Source organism: Amblyomma americanum, chromosome 8 (genome assembly GCF_052857255.1).
Source record: "Amblyomma americanum isolate KBUSLIRL-KWMA chromosome 8, ASM5285725v1, whole genome shotgun sequence".
Lineage (NCBI taxonomy): Eukaryota > Metazoa > Arthropoda > Arachnida > Ixodida > Ixodidae > Amblyomma > Amblyomma americanum.
In genome coordinates this window covers 52,527,556-52,544,455 of record NC_135504.1, presented here as the reverse complement: position 1 = coordinate 52,544,455, position 16,900 = coordinate 52,527,556, and the positions used below count along the sequence as shown (strand labels likewise).

At 43.5% G+C, this 16,900-nt stretch overlaps 2 protein-coding genes across 3 annotated transcripts in view; both read right to left on the bottom strand.

Moving 5' to 3' along the window:
- Tbc1d8-9 (TBC1 domain family member 8/9) overlaps positions 1 to 8,264 on the bottom strand; it is a 91,457-nt gene extending 83,193 nt beyond the window's left edge. For both annotated transcript variants that reach the window (XR_013308021.1, XM_077634775.1), the window contains exon 1: positions 8,016 to 8,264. Coding sequence is in view for 1 of the 2 variants with exons in the window: in XM_077634775.1 (XP_077490901.1) it covers positions 8,016 to 8,059 (44 nt within the window). In the remaining variant the exon portion in view is untranslated. The remainder of the gene's footprint in view (positions 1 to 8,015) is intronic.
- Positions 8,265 to 9,877: 1,613 nt separating this feature from the next.
- LOC144101632 (protein halfway-like) overlaps positions 9,878 to 16,900 on the bottom strand; it is a 30,451-nt gene continuing 23,428 nt past the window's right edge. The window contains exon 9 of the mRNA XM_077634773.1: positions 9,878 to 15,431. Coding sequence (XP_077490899.1) covers positions 15,189 to 15,431 — 243 coding nt within the window. The 3' untranslated portion in view covers positions 9,878 to 15,188. The remainder of the gene's footprint in view (positions 15,432 to 16,900) is intronic.

Here is a 16,900-nt window from a genome sequence, read left to right as displayed (position 1 = left end):
ACAGACTTTTTATGGGTGATGTCCTGTATGCCCCGCTTGCAAGGCACAGACCTGAGTTATGTATCTAATTGCTCTAGGTAGGACGCCCGAGTTGAACTGTACACTATGGACCCATAATCTAGGCAAGAGCGAACTATGCTGCGGTAGATGTGCAAAAGGCAGGTTCTATCAGACCCCCAGCGTTTACGTGAAAGCACCTTTAAGATATTTAATGATCGAGATGTTTTCTTCTTCAGGTTCTTTATGTGGGGCAAGAAGGTCAGTTTTTTGTCAAACGTAATGCCCAGAAATTTGTGGTCACTCTTTACCAGTAATTCTGTTTCGTTCAGGTGTAGTCTAGGATCTGTCTGTAGGCCAAGTTTGAGTGAGAAAAGAATGGCCACTGTTTTCTGTGGGGAGAACCGGAAACCATTTCGGTCAGCACATGTTGAAAGTTTATTTATTGTTTACTGCACTTGTCTTTCGCATGTTGATATGTTTGAGGACGTGCAAGCTATCTGCAGATCATCGACATAGATCGAATACATAACAGACCTTGGAATTAATTTGCTAATAGAATTAATTTTAAAAACGAAGAGGGTCGTGCTTAAGACACTTCCTTGAGGCACTCCATTTTCCTGAATGAAAATTCTCGGGAGGGTTGAACCGAGGCGTACATTGAATGAACGGTTTGACAGGAAGTCTTTTAGGCAGTTCAACATCCTGCCACGTATGTCAAGTTCAGCCAAGTCGTGAAGAATTCCGTACCTCCAGGTTGTGTCATATGCTTTCTCCAAATCGAAACAAAAACAGCAAGACATTGTTGTTTGTGTATGAAGGCCTCACGGACAGTATTTTCAAGGCGAACTAGGGGGTCTGTTGTGGAGCATGCCTTTTTGAAACCGCACTGATGGACATCGAGCAGCTCATGGGCTTCTAGCACGAAGGTTAATTTAATATTAACGATACTTTCACAGGATTTTGCAAGGCAGCTGGTGAGGGCTATGGGCCTATAACTACTGGGAGAGGTTGGTGGTTTTTCGGGTTTTAAAAATGGAACGATGATGGCCTTCTTCCAGGTTTCGGGTAGTTTACCCGACACCCAAACCTTATTAAAAAAACTTAAAAGTGCCTCTACGGGAGGTTCGGAGAGGTGGGACAGCATTTGATAGTGTATTCCATCCGGGCCCAGTGCTCTCTGTTTGCCAGCGGACAAAACTGTGCCGATTCCTTGAACTGTAAATAAACTATTATATGGTTCATTTGTATATCCACTTGTAGGGAGTCTTTGTCTCTCGGCTGTGTTTTTGTACCTTAGGAATGATTCTGTGTAGTGTGGTGAGCTGGTAACTACCGAAAAATATTCACCTAAAATGTCTGCCTGTTCTTCGATGTCTGTCTGTATACCAGGAGCTGTTAGAAGGGGAAGTGTGAATGGGGAGTATTTACCATTCAGCTTTTGTACCTTCTCCCCCATTTCTTTTGATGTGGTTGAGCTATTTATAGATGTCACGTAACTTTGCCACGAAGTCTTTTCGGCACTACGGCGGATATATCAGGCTTCTGCTCTTGCCTTTTTAATGTTTATGAGATTTTTATGCTTGGGGTACCTCCGAAAGTTTCCCCATGCTTTGTTCTGTTTCTTTTTTGCTACTCTACATTCTTTTCTATACCAGGTTTGGTGGTTTTGTTTCATCACTCCAGAAGATTGAGGTATAGCCAGGCGTGCAGCAGAAATAATGCAGTTTGTGACAATTTCATTAAGTTCATCTATACTTGAGTTATGTGTATCTATTCTTTCTAGGCTGGCATTTTCTTGAAACAGTGCCCAGTTGGCCAAATGGAGCTTCCAACATCGCGGTTTTGTAGGGATGATTTGCGGAGATGTTAGGTTGATAAGAACGGGTAGATGATTGCTACCATACGGGTTGTCCAAGACATCCCATTTAAAAGCAGTAAAAGCAGAAGGCGATGTAAGAGACAAATCTATGCAGCTCCATTTTTTTGAGCTTGGAGAGCATTATGTGTGTTTGCCCTTGTTGAGCAGGCATATATTATTGCACAGAATAAAATCTTCTAAAATACGGCCTCTAGTGTCCATTTGTTTGCTTCCCCACAAATTGGGGTGAGCATTAAAATCGCCGACTAACAGATATGGCTCTGGTAACTGTTTTAAAAGGTCTCCTAAGTCATGGAGTGTTACTCTCAGGTGTGGTTGGAGATATACGGAACATACTGTAATTGTTTTAAAGGGTACTACAGATACTGCAATGGCTCCAAATGTAGTCTGAAGGTGGACTTGCTTGAAGCTTGGCCACACTACTTTTAACAACTATGGCAGTACCTCCAGAGATCCTATTTGCTTGCTCTCGGTTGTAGGAAAAGACTTTATATTTACTTAAATTATTTTAATGTTTTGATCCCAAGTTTGTCTCCTGGAGACACAAAACAAGCAGGGAATAAAAAACAAGAATATCTTTTACGTCACTGTAGTTTTTAATATGCCTCGACAGTTCTAGTGAATTAGGAATGCCATATCTGATGCCTTTTGGTGATGTGTTTAAAAACCTATGCTACCGGTTTTGGGGAGCCTGTTATTGGAATTTTTCCTCCCTTTTTGTTTTCAAGGGAGTTTCGCCGCCGCTGCTACGGAGGCAGGCTACTGCTTATATCCATCGCCTCCTGCGAGGCAATAGATTTCCGGGGGGACCCGCGGGGGTACGGATTTGTGGCTTCTCCCGATGGGGGGAGGGGGGAGCCGTGCGGCCTGCCGGCTCAGGGGCCAGTGGACCTTTCTTTTAAAATGGCAGGGCAGCCTTGGCTGCACCTGTCAGAGATGTGGATGACCCTGCCTGGACAGAGGAGTGGTGTATCACCATTCCTGCTAACGTTGGTTGTCCCAGAGGCCGCCGTCAGGTGCACCTCTGGGATATCAATGGTGCCGACACCGGAGTTGCGTTCGGGTGGGGGACGGGGCAGGCACACATCAACAATGGTGTACTGTGTGCCCACTGTCGCCAGACGCCGCTCGGCCCTCCGACGCACAGCGTCAGCATACGACCTGGATGTCTCTTCACTGAACTTTTTTCTTGCCTCAGGGTAAGATATATTTTCTCATACTTTCACATTGATTTGTTTTTCTTTTTTTAATACTTCACAGGTTCGCGAGTAGGCTGCATGTGGGCATTTGCAATTTGCACATTTTGTTTCAGTTCCTTGGCAGTTGTCTGTATCGTGTTCGGTCTCGGCACATTTGCCACAGGTCTTCTTGCCTATACATGTCTTGCTGCCATGGCCATACCTTTGGCATTTGAAGCATCTCCTAGGGTTAGGAATGTATGGGCACACTGGGCACCTGAAGAATGCAACTCGGACAGACTCGGGAAATGAGTGCTGTCGAATGTTAGCATGATGTGAGGTGTTTTTTTTCTTCTTTACGCCTTATTGTGATGCGGCGAAGGGACGTTATGCCTTGGTCACGCAAATTCTCGAGGAGCTCTTTTTCATCCTCTGTCATTAGCAAGCGCTCAGAAATTACTCCCTGAATGCTGTTCAAACTTCTGTGAGGTGTTACAGTAATGTCAAGATCGGCAAGTTTCTCTTGTTTGAGTAATTCGTCACTCTGCTCTTTGGATTTGACCTGTACAAGAAGATCTCCTGAGGATAGTTTTTTTGCTTCATATTCTTCGCCCATGTTAGCCACTAGCCACTTTTGTATTACAAACACTGATTGCGCGGCCGCTGGAGCGTTTTGCTTAACAGCGTGGACTATCAGGAACTGCGGGAAATTTTCAGCAGATTTCGAAGTTCGAACTTTGATTCCTTCGGCGTGGTACCGTTTTCAGTTCCGATCGTTTTTTTTTTTTCTTGAGAGGGAGAAATTGAGAATTCATGCGGCATGTATGGATTAAGGGTTTCTATTCTGTCGCCTGTGCTTCCCCCTTATAGACACAAGAAGGTCCCGGAGCCCCCCACCTGGCATACAGATGGGGAACCCGTCGGCCAGGGCCTGACCATGGCCCCAACCACCATTGTTCATGGTTTCTACCCTTCACCTTACAACCTGTCGCCACGGTGCGGATTACAGCTTCGGTATGGGGGCTAAGGGTCCATGGTGGCGCCAAGCACCATCACCTTGAGACTCAAGGTGCTCCTGCGGGGACAAGCTTATCTTCCTTTAAAAATGTTAAAACACAAGACATATCTACAAGTGCATTTTCTGATAAGAGTAAACAAGGGTGATAAAGTATACATTCAGAATAAAACAGTGGAAAATGTCTTTCTACCCAGTTTGTCCCACTGCCCAACTTTGCGAATGAACATAAAATTTGCTTTACGGTGACCACTTCTCTGCGCAGCTTGCATGTTGACGTCTCTTTCTTGACAAGAATAAAACTCTGTGTAGTGTGTGTGTGTCCAATACGAAAGCCACATAAAATGACTTCAAAAAATCACTCCTGACGTGAGCTTGCCTTCAATTCTGCTGTGATAGGTTTTACAAGCTATAGCTTATTATTTACGTCAGTATTTAGATTGCCATTTATCTCTCAGCTTAAGAGTATACTAACATGACTGCATCTTTGTAAAGAATGTTAATTTTTTTATTTCTATGCATTCAGCTTGTGCAGCACATACATTAGCTTTTCATTACCACTGATTGTGACCTGGCTTGGAACCCAGAAAAGCTTTATAGTGTGCCACTGTATTGTGGCCCTTTTTATGTTGTGTATGATGTCACCAATTAGTGGTGTAACTGCATTTCTATGGCAAAGTGAGGGGGGAGTATGCTCAGAGAATCACTGTAAATGATAAAATTCTCAATTTTCTCATTTATTATTTTTGCTACAGCCACAGAGACTGCTTAACTAGAGAGAGAGAAGCATGATCACTTATAGTAAGACTGTTGCAGCCACAAATTACAAAAGACCGTCTGACGATCTACTCTGCTAAAGCAACCTGAAGCTTTTGGAATAAGGCAAACAACTCCTGTTTTGGTACATTAAAAGTAATGGTGACCGCACAGATAGTGTTATGTGGTACACCTAACAAAACCTAACACCTTCAAGCCCTCTTAGCAAACTAGACCTCTCTACTTGACTCATTAGATCAGTTACCGTCACGCTTGTATTTACGAAATGACTTAAAGAGCTGTTCCCATTCAGCAGAGTTCGTCTTCTATATTCTGTATATCGATGAAAGTCGAGTTCATCATGGTAAGGGTCGGTCAAAGTTAGCAGGCCACAAGGTCTGCTTTCGAGCGCTATAGTCTGGTAGTTATGACACCCCCTAAGCTCAAAATCTCTACAGAGGATAAGAGAAGCATCATTCTCACCTACGAGAATCTTGATATGCTATCATAAGTGGCAGGATATGCCGCTGAAAAGCAGACCCTGTGGCCTGGGAACTTTAGACTAACCCTGTACTTTATTGCTGCTGTATTTATTACGCAGTCCATGCTTTAAAATACAACACTCATAGTGCAACATTTGTAGACATGACCAGAGCGCTACTAAATAACTGTATACAGGGTGACATCAACATGAATGCTATGAAAATGTGCCGAAATAAAAAAAATTTGGCGATTTCTTTCTTTCACGGTTGACATCCAAGAGGTTCTCTTCTCTAACCATGGTTTACATATTAAATCCTTTTTCCACTCAGCTGATTTATTAAGGCGTTTCTAAATCATTGTTTAAACAAACACGTGAAGCTCGGAGCATGAAAACTGATGCTGTGTCAGGAATGTTCATGCCTCACACCTGTAATCCAAGTGTAGTAAACTACGATTGAAAATCCTGATCTTGTAACAAAAAGTCATCGGCTGCACCTGCGATTATTTTTACTGAAACTGCTGGATTTGTCACAGTTCAATACCTGTACTCTGTGTTTTCAGTCCCCAGCATTTCACCCGTCTACACAATGACTGGTTGAAAACACTACACAAAAATTAATATAAAAACATTGTATGAAAATAGCGCATGCCAGCAATGTAAGAGAAATGCTTAGCATAGCTTGCTTTCTATTTATATCATCTGTCTGCACTACTGTCCACTGAATCCAAACAAACATCAGAGCAATAACTAGACCAATTGTCAGAATTATTTATCATTAACTGTAGCATGCAAGCTGATGTGAGGACACTTTTTTTTTTTTTACAGAAAACGCTTCATGTCCTATTGTCCCTGATTGCCATCGCTGATCCCACATGACTGCAGATTACTCAAATGCCCAGACTGTTCTCTATATTGTAAATGAGACTGATTTCATTGAATATAGCATGTCGGCTCCTTTGATCGAGGCTGGGATGCCGTGGCTAACAAACCTCACACTCTCACAGATGCCAACTGTTTTAATCAACTGCCTTCTTTCGCCCTGCACAAAATTAAGGAGGACCTTGCTGCCTATGGTAGACAAAGTGTCCTTATACGAGCAGTGTGAGACAGGCCTTCTCAGCTCCTGCCTTCCTTCAGACTTGTACCCCTATGTCTTGGAACTGAACTATTATTTCGCCTACCAGGTCCTTATATTCCCATTCCCCAACTAAGACCACGGGCTTTCCTCTGCCAATGAAAGTTTATTTGTTTGTTCATTCATTACAGAAAAATAATTCAGTACCTCCAACCCTTAGGCGCAGGCATATTTTTTTCGGATGTGAACTGTAGCTTTCCTTGCTGTGAAGTGGGTGAAGTGCATTACAGAAATCTTGTTCTAATTACCCTCCCTGAACGACCTCTTCCCACCACCTTGATACCAAGATAACAAGAAATGCTGCAATGCACTTTTTCAGCCTGCTCTTCTGCTCCACCTTATCTTACACTTTCACAGTTATCTTCCTTTTTTTGGTGTCTTATCTTGCCCTCCTTTCATACCAGCACTAACCCTGTACAAAGATTCTGATGTATGCCAGTGCAGATAATAGATTTTCTGAAAGCAAAACAGATAATGGGATGCCACCATATGGGCATGAGCAAACTGCAAATTTTCTGAGATGGGAGTACTTCAGCGTGAAGCAAGTCTCCTTGACCGATTCATACAAGCTTGCTTGGCACACAGTATAATGGCACTGTTTGAATTTGTCACTGATTCTTGAAGACACTAGCACACTGTACAGTGACACCTTATCTCTGCGACTATAGAAGGAGTTTTAAGAATAGATTTAAAGCCCTGAAAACATTTGAGTTCTTTACACGCCTAGTACACTGGAGCACTTCACAGTCGCTATCAGCACTGCTGCAAAGACAGCGCGAGTTTTTTTACTTAGATCTTCACAGCTTGTCAACGACCATGCGTGCATGGCCTACAAGATGCAATCGGTTGGTAAGACAGCGCAGTTAACCGGAGATGTGCCCCACAGCTGGCTGAAACGAAACAGCGCTTGGTCGACAGCTCGACTTCAGCCCCTACCATCTTCACTGCCGGCTACTTTCGCATATCAGTCGAGTTTGCGCGCGATACTGTACAATGTCACGAGTCACCAACAGACAAGACGCGCGATATAGCGAAAGGGTATACATATCTAGCTGCGGGAAATTATCAGGCTTATCGACAGGACAAGCACGCGCTGTCTGTATACCTGTAGCCACTGTTGCAGCACAGGAACTGCGTCTACATAGGACTGCGCGTTCTTTCACTTGCACCTACTTTAGAGCCAGCTGTGAATGTGCAATTCCTTCATTCCGAATGAAACCCGTCTGAAATTCATAACCGCGCTGGCATCACGGAGTAAAACAGTTGCCAGGTGACAGTCAGCAGATGCCAGCGTGCCGACGAACATTTTTTTCCACGAGGGGAGGGCTTAGCGCGGCCTTGGTTAGTTCATACCACCGAACTAAACCTTGCGCAACGTTCGCTGCACACAGCAGCACGCGCCGAATGTGCGGCAAGGTAACAGAAAAAAAGTTCGCCGAGGTCTTCCAGAGACAACGCAGCTTAGCAGCAGCCCTGGAGAATGATTAATCGGAGCGTTAAGCGTCGCAGCGCGCAGTGACGGCAGCGAATGCCAGCTGAATTGAGTCAGGCTCCGACCCCAAGCTTACCAAAGAGCGTTCGCTAGAAGGATCTCTTCCGGTTTCATCCACATCGTGTAGCCTTGGGCGCATGGGTCACGCAGTCGTAGGCACTGACATGACGGGCTTGCGGAGATGCGAAAAATGTAACACAATAAACGAGGCTGACTTTCACATCGTGGTGTGGTGTCAACTGCTGCTGCGCTAGCTTCTCGACGCCAGTGTTTACAAAAATCACCTGTGGCTTCGTGGGCAGCCGATAGACAGATAAGCACATGTGGTTCTGATGTATGAACGTCATAGACGTAGCCTAGCTGTGACCTCACAAAAGATTTGTGTGTGACAGCGCCACGTTGTTGAATGTGCCTAAATAAGTATTGGCAAACTGCGGCGCAAAATATTAAACTTATGCTTGAATTACAAGGTTAACAATATTTGAAATAAATATAAATTATTGGTGTTAAATTTGCGTGTAAACTAAATGTGTACAAGAAAAATGTGAACGTGAAACAGGAGAGTAATGAAACATGATGTCGCATCGGCATTTGAAGCACGATGGTAATTTTTTTTAAAGAACGACTGAAATTTGCGACAAAATTTTTGCGAGAGTACACTAAGTGCTTTTGATGATAATGACTGTGTACGCGCGTATTTCAAAATGATGAAAGTCAGTCACCAGAAACCAAATCGACAGAACTTTACCAAAACATCGCCGTTCGCTCTACAGTTCGCATATCAGAGACAATCTTGCAACCCTCAACAAAAGTAGCAACGTGATCAATCCAGGAGCAGTCCTGGATGATACTGTGGTACTGTGCATTTGGCATCTTGTCTGGCCGTGTGGTGCCCTTGGCACTTTAAAGCTCTGAATGAGCGAAAGGGAACGGTCTACTCTCGATCCAGGCATTCACAGCTCTAGGGATGAGTACCACACAGCATGGGCCATACAAGAAAGTATATAATTACAACTACTACTGGTCTTTATATTGTTTTTGCATGCTCATACTATAGACCCTCTTGTTTAAAGTACACACTCCAGGTTAAGCACGTATTCGCAAGTGCATTAATTATCGAATTAGCCGTTTAGTGTGGCATACTTTATTTACTTATATCACAGAGGCAAATGCACAGAAGAGCTCTCTGCCTCAGTGCATATTGGCCTTCTGGGGATGCTTCATGGATAAATGCATTGCGTGTAGAGGTTCATTAACGCATGAGCATCTACACATTACATTTCAGTCACTTGCTTGAAAACAAAAACTCGCAAGAAACCTTTGTCAGCTGAAAACTTGAGCCTATTGCTATGTACAAATATTGTAGAGGGAAGTGTGCAGAGGCATCAAGCCCAAGTAGGTAGACTTTTTCAGAAAATGTTCTTGGGCCGTTTCCTTTCTATGAAACAATGTAGAGCCCTAAAAAGACACCCACCTCAGTAAGTGTTTAAATCACAACTCCTATAGGGAATGTTTGTGATGAATGGCAGATACTTCATGATATTCTCATAATTACTGCCTTGGCTTTTTTGTTTCTGCAGTGAAGGGTGGCCATGTATTTTTTGATTGTATGAGAACAGATTTTTTCAGCAGACAACGAAGAGCTTGCATTTTTCTATTTGAGTTCGAAGCACATGCATGTCTATCCACACAGATTATAGCCAGAAAGCTGGGGAAGCAGTCTGCCACACGCTTTTTTATCTATCCTTCCATCTGTAAGACTAGAGTCAAGTGTAGTTTCCCCTCAACACCATCACCCTCTTCCCAGATGCTAACATCAAGACTACTCTATACCACACCTTCAAGCATATATGTTTAGTCTTGTTACCTTCTTTGGCTATAATGTCCTCAGGCTTTGGAAATATCTGAAATAAACTAATAGACAGGCAAATTAAAACGTCAAAGACAACAATAAAACTTTATTTTGTAGCACAACAAGAAACAGCCACACAGTACAAGAGGAAATGCACTTGCTAAAGTATAACTGGAAAAAATGCCAGTGAACTTCATGCTGCAAGCAAGGGTTGACAACATAAACCCCAGCTACTCTTCAACACTGGGCACTTTAAAGCCGCACTGAACTGACTGTCGGGTTGGGTGGGTGCAATGAACAACTCCTTCACGCCTTTTTGTTCAAAACAATTAAAGGCAGGAAACAAACCAAAATGTTTTATCCCACAATAAAAAGCTGAGAAGGCATTTTCAAGCTGAGCAAATAGTCACAAACTATCATCAGTGAGTGAAACAGTAGACTTTTGACTATTGCCTTGCTCAGTTCTGTGAGCCAGCTGGCAGAAATGCAAGCACACATGGCCAATGAGAGCTGGACAAACAAAAATACATTGCACTTTTAAGAAAAAGCCTGCGAGATAATAGAACAACAAAACAAGCAAAACAAACAGTCTTTCAAGAACAGAAAATGATTAAGCCTATTGAGCGTGCACCTGCCCCCTCACATTCAAAGGGTGAATGTTTTTTGTGCAAACTATACAATTCAATAAAGAGAAAGTGGAATGAATGTTTGCAGCCATTTTTCATTTTTTTTACTTCGTATTGAGTCTCCTATTGACTTCCTATTGAGTTTCTATTGAGTTTTCCAATTTGCTTATTTCCTCTAAGTCAATTTTGTCGATTCCTGTTTTCACTACACGAACTTGTTTCCTTTCTGTTTTGCAGCACAGCTGATTGGTACATTTCTGCTATATGAATATTCTGCCATTACAAGGCTTTCAATAATTTGTTTCCATAACCAGACTGTGCTAATCCAACAATGTGACTTCTCTTCTTAATGAGATGCCTACGGGCCTTTACAATGGGAATAAATAAAATGAAGAAGACACTGTGCAGCTAGCCTAATTGAAAAGTGAGCAACCAAGATAGCCTTCAGAAATAACATTCGCCAAAAGCAATGCTGAATAAATTTGAAAGCCTCATGCTCAGCAGCCCACTACAGCACACCATCTTGTAGCCTGTATAGTGGTAGCACTTCTGCTGGCATCTGGGATGGCCTTGGCCTCAAGACTGATTAAGACATTACAGGTGTCTAACGGCTAAGCCTCAAATGAAAGAACGCCACAAAAGATGTTTCCTACCCACAAGAAAGTTCTGCAATGTTTTCCAAATTTTTGAAGCTGCAATGACATTACAAAGGACACCTCGCTTAGCCTTTTCATTAGTTGTGGATGTTTGTTTCTGGCTATTAAGCATGGAAAAGTTTATTGAGATCGCTTTTTTGATCAGCTTAATAATCTACTAGACTAACAATTTGAAAATTACTTTTCATGCCACTTTCATTACATTCTTAAAGCCTGGCATCACTACTGATGCTTCAGTGATCATTTTTGGAAGTGAAACTTTTTTTTGTGCGTGTTCCCCTCGTCAAGTTCGAAAATATTCGCTATTGTCTGTACACATTTATTACATGAAACAGAAAAAAATATTTTGCCATTTTATGTCATTTCCAGGGCCATGGGAAACATGTGTCCAACTGTTAGAATCTGGTTAGAAAATGCAATTTTCGATCCAGGACAATTCAACCGATTTCTAAACATTACAGCAAGAAAGTAGTCGTCCATCTTCGCTTAATATGATACCTTGTGAAAAATTTAAACTTGCAGAGGACAGGAACAGAGTGTTTTAACATGCCGTGCCACACAGTGTGCCAGTGACACCCGGTGTGCACATGAAGCTCATTGTGGGTCAGCAGCATTTCACAGAACATGTCATGTTAAGACATGTCAGTGAAGAACACTTTTAATGCTTTCATGAATATTGAATGCTGGTTGTTTTGGTTATGGTCATGCCTACTATTCGGCATTTATCCTTTACTCTTATTTTCAGTCAATTATGCGTTTTCCAGGCGGAAGACATCGTTCAACTCACAGGGGCGACGAAAAAAAACCCAACAAAAAACATACTATTGCTGACTAGCAAGAACTTGTGCTGTTTGTACGATGTATTGTGCAAAAGAACATAGAAAAGCTTGCACATGCAATTTTTAAACAAACAGCTGCTGACAAGACATTTTACTCATGGTGTCTGCTGAGCAAATGTTTTGGACGTGCTTCTTCGGACTCTCAAAAGCCACACTTCAGGGTCAGGATTGGTAGGGCATAATAGGGTATGGTATGGTATGGTATGATACGGTACGGTACGGTACAGGGTAAAATGTGGGGTTTAACGCTTGGAAGCTGCATGTGTGGCTATGAGGGACACTGACTGCAGTGAGAGCTCTGGATTATTTTGATCACCTGAAGTTCTTAAACGTGCACACTGACATTGCACTGCACATGGGTGGTTTTTGTGCTTCACCTCCAATGAAATATGGGACCACCATGGCTGGGACTGTATTGAAACTTCTGTCTCAGCGGCTGAACGCCAAAGCCGTTGCGCGCCGACACAGTGGGTAGGTCTCGATAGGCATTCCAGTAAAAACGCAACACAAAATGTTGGACATGAGCCAAAACAAAGTGAGCAAAATAAAACGTAACACGACTACATGGCCAATATGTCGTAACGAATTAAAATGAGCAAAGTGCAAAAACTCGATTAATGTAGGGTGTACATGTGAACTCAAGGTATGTAAGTGAGCACAAACAATACAAACAGGCTTTTCTCACCACAAGGCTAGCTTCTTTCGCCGACTTGGTCAAAAAAATAAAAAGAAGTGACACGCGACACACTTGCTGTTCACATAAAATAACAATGCAATGCGTTTGTTTTTGCTTCATGTGGTTAACCTGTAACCAAGACAAACTTTGAAGCCACATACAGTACCGGCAACCTCGACACAGTAAACACTTCTTCTGAATCGGGTGCTCAATATCACTGAAACGTTAAGCATGGCATCCTAAAATGTTTGTCAGGAAAAGGGAGTGTTCACTCCAATGATAAAACATACGTGCAATACATGTAACAGCTTGCATGCATAATGTGTCTGGCAGGAAACTACATATCACAAGGCCAGTTTTATACAATGCATGCAGAAAGCATGCTCTCAGCAATCAACACGTTCGCACTTCATAAGTGCTGTAACTATGATTCTTTACAATAAAAAAAAAAAACCTATGCCTCCCAAGCATGAACAATGACGTGATATAAGCCTTGGGCAGACAAGAATAGGGTGTATTCAGAACTTGTTAAAGAAGCCATCAGTCTTTAAAACCAAAGAGAACAGACATAATTTTAGGGAACAGATGTTTTCTAACACATCTGATAAAAGTAATGAGGTGGTGATGAAATAAGTACAAAAAACAAAAACCCACAAAAACAGCCCCACGATGTTAAGCGGATCTGCCTCCTGTACGAAAAAAGAAAAAGGGAGTTTGAAGCACTGTTTTTATATCACAAACAATGGTAATTCAGTTTGCGTAAGAAGCATTGAACTACTGAGGCGAACTGTGAGACTTGGCACAATCTGCCCCACAATACAAACACATAAAAGCAGCCTGTCATCATACGCGTCTCTCGTGTTAACAACAGTTTATTAGAACGGAGACACGTTAGTTTTCTTTTCCTTTCGTGTTAAACATCCGTTTGCCAAAACAAGACAGCACATGCCCTGAATTCTGTGAATGGCACAACAGAACCTGCATTCTTTAAGAAACCAACAAAAATTACACCCTGCAAAACCGCCTCTCTAGTGAAGGAATGAGTCTTGTTTCGGCCGTCTGGTTTGACGTTCAGTATGCAATGAGAACAGAATGTTTTAACCTGCAGCTACCATTTCACTACCGTTACTGCTGTTAATGCCATAAATGCACTAGAAGCTGCATATGTGCTCAATGTGCAGTGACGAGAGAGAGAATTGCAGCCCCAACCATATGCAGCTACAAAGGCGGCAATGCAGTAATTCTATGCCAAAATGCCAAAAACGTTTGTTTGCTAAACACCTGGAATTCACTCATCACACATGTCCTGCACAAAAAACGTGGCACAGGCTATGCTCGACGAGCCGTGGATTTCTTGGAATTTGCACGACATCCGTTTCCCAAACTCTGAAGTCACAGCACAGCTGGGCCGCACTAGATTTCTTTGCAGCCAGGAAGTTTGGTTGTGCACGGAGCCTGCTCAACAAAAACCTCATTCAAGCAGAAGACATGGTGTCCAGAAGTCCACTATTGAAGCCAGTTCCAACATCAGCGTCTGCAAGTCACTTTGCTTCTTCAATGGCACATAGATGCGCTCAAAACAACTGACATACTCCGGGGTGCAGACATCCCAGCAAGAGCACAGGGTCGCATCCTGCAGCTATGCTGCCCTTAGTCGAGTTTGTTGAATTCACAACAATCTTAGTACTCAACGGGTTTGACGAGTTTCAAAGTGCAGATGGGGGACAACTCTTCTGCAAGCTAGTCGTGGTGTTGAGGAAAGTCTCTTCCATTGCAAGGCACACCACCAAAAAAAAAGCCTGAAATTGGTTACATGGTCGCATGGTTGAAACTGGTTGCACTCGAGCAATGTTGCATGTCTTGAGGGAGCACGCAGTCACATCTCTTGGATCAAGAAGCATGATAACAGAAACTGAGCAAGCTGACCCACGGTATGAAGAAAACACTAAGTGTTTGACACCTTGAAGGTAAACATTTTTTTGGAAGAAATCTGCTTGGCCAGTTAAAACAGTAATGACCAGAGTGACTCTATGCACTTTCTTTAAGAAAGGGAATCTTATCACTTCGAGACCGGCGCGGTCTTCTTTAGCAGTGACCGGAATGGCCTACAGCAGCTCCTTTTGAACATGGTGCTCCATTATGTTGATTACTATAGGTAGCTGCATGGCATAAGCAGCAGGCATGACCTGTAGGTGGTTTCACGAGTAACTTGAACTATAGTTGGCTAGAGTTCCTCTCGTCAATCTTGCATCTTCCTTTACCTTCTGTCCATGCAGGGCTTGAGCTTCGTCGTAACAAATAAACTTGCCCAACTATCTACCTTGGTGAAAATTAAACTGGGGTTCTGACATTCTAAAACTTAGATGCACGCCCACCAAGATGGACCCCAACCATGCTGAAACCTGTGATAAATGCCAGGACGAGCACTTCATTCCCGGTTTGGTGCTGCGCCAAGAGCCCAGAATGTTCAGCATGCAGCGGCACGTTTCAAGGTTTCCAAGCAGCACATTGTGCAAATACCGGGTCTCGTGCCGTGTCGGGCACACCAGTCCGTCACGTCCTCCTTGGCAGCTTGATGGCTCTGCACTTTCGTGCTGCCCTCACACAAAGCTAAAGAAAGTGGGCAGCTTTCCTGTGCGTTTCTGGCGCCAGTAGTCCCTGGACAGTTTGGCCAGGATAGCGACGATGGCCATGGCCATGAGGATGCTGAGCGCATCGAGCAGGCCCTGCGTCCAGTTGGTGGGCTGTGGGCACAGATCGGGCTTGCGCAGGGCGTACATCGCCTTGCCCGCCAGGCTGTTCACGCTGCCGTCTGAGCAGCGGATCTCCTCCACATCCTTGACCTGGACACAAGGAAAAAAAAAGGAAGATGATCGCATCACTGCCGGCAGTTTACAAAAGTTCAATGCTCAATATTCAAGAACTGCAGCCAACTGGCATATTTTGGGCAGTGCCAGATGGTCATGCGTGGCTACTGAAAACAAATAAATAAAAATACACGACGGAAGACTTCCCACCAGGCCGATAATGTCACACATACTCAAGAAGAGGATGGGCACATTGAACTGCAGCACCTAGTGGCATAAATGCTAACTTTAATATATTTCTTGAGGCACTGCAGAGCAGAGTCTGTTCCCTCCTGCTTGTTTAAACTGTACTTATAAAATGGGTGGACCTCATCAAGCTGCACTTAGAATACAAGCCTATGTGACGTGAGAGTACACACACTCCAGGAGGGAGGCCAGGTGGTACAATGCTTGATAAGGGCCTTCAGAAGGGAAAGAAAAAAAAGAGGAAAAAATTATAGAGAAACTCCCAGACGATCAATGCGATTCATGCGATAGAGTATTAAGTGCTCGCCCCTAGTGGTGGCGGGTGCCGTGACCCAGTCCATCAACCACTGTGTGATGCACCGTACCCACTTTCCACCCATCAATGCAGCAATCATAGTGTGCCACGTTGTACCACCCTCGCTACTCTGCCCACCCCTTCACTCCCGCCCCCCGTTGGCTCTCAGCCTCTCTTGACGCTGCCTCCTCTCGAATGAGGCTTCACACGCCAATGCCAGACACTTGTGATAATGGGCGCGCGAATTCTAATGCATTAAAAAAAAAAAAGCACTCCATAGATAACTGCACACTTGCTGACATAGAATTTAACCAATGATTAGATTAGTAGGCCCAGAATAATGCACAGGTACAAAAATCATCATTATCATCAGCCTACTACACCCATTCCAGGGCAGAGGCCTCTCCCATGTCTCTCCAGTCAACCCTGTCCTGTGCCAGCTGCGGCCATCCTATCCCTGCAAATTTTTTGAATCTCATCCGCCCTCCTAACCTTCTGCCACCCCTTGCTACGCTTGCCTTCTCTTGGAATCCACTCCGTTATCTTTAAGGACCAGCGGTTGTCTTGCCTTCGCATTACATGCCCTGCCTAAGCCCATTTCTTCCTCTTGATTTTGACCAGGATGCCATCAACCCGCGTTTGTTTCCTCACCCACTCTGCCCGCTTCCGGCCTCTTAACGTTACACCTATCAATTTTCTTTTCGTTGCGCTGTCCTTAACTTAAGCTGAACCCTTTTCTTTAGCCTCCATGTTTCTACCTCATAGGTGAGTATCAAGATACAATATGAGAATGGCAAAAAAAAAAAATTATATAGCTTGCACTTTTGAAATATGACCGTGTAAGTAGCCTTTCTGTAGCGCTTCTGCTAAAGGAGCTTGCGCATCAGCGCCACACTGATGGTGCATTGATGGTGCAACTGTGGTATGATGGTATAAAAACCACCCTTCCTTCGTGCAATAAATC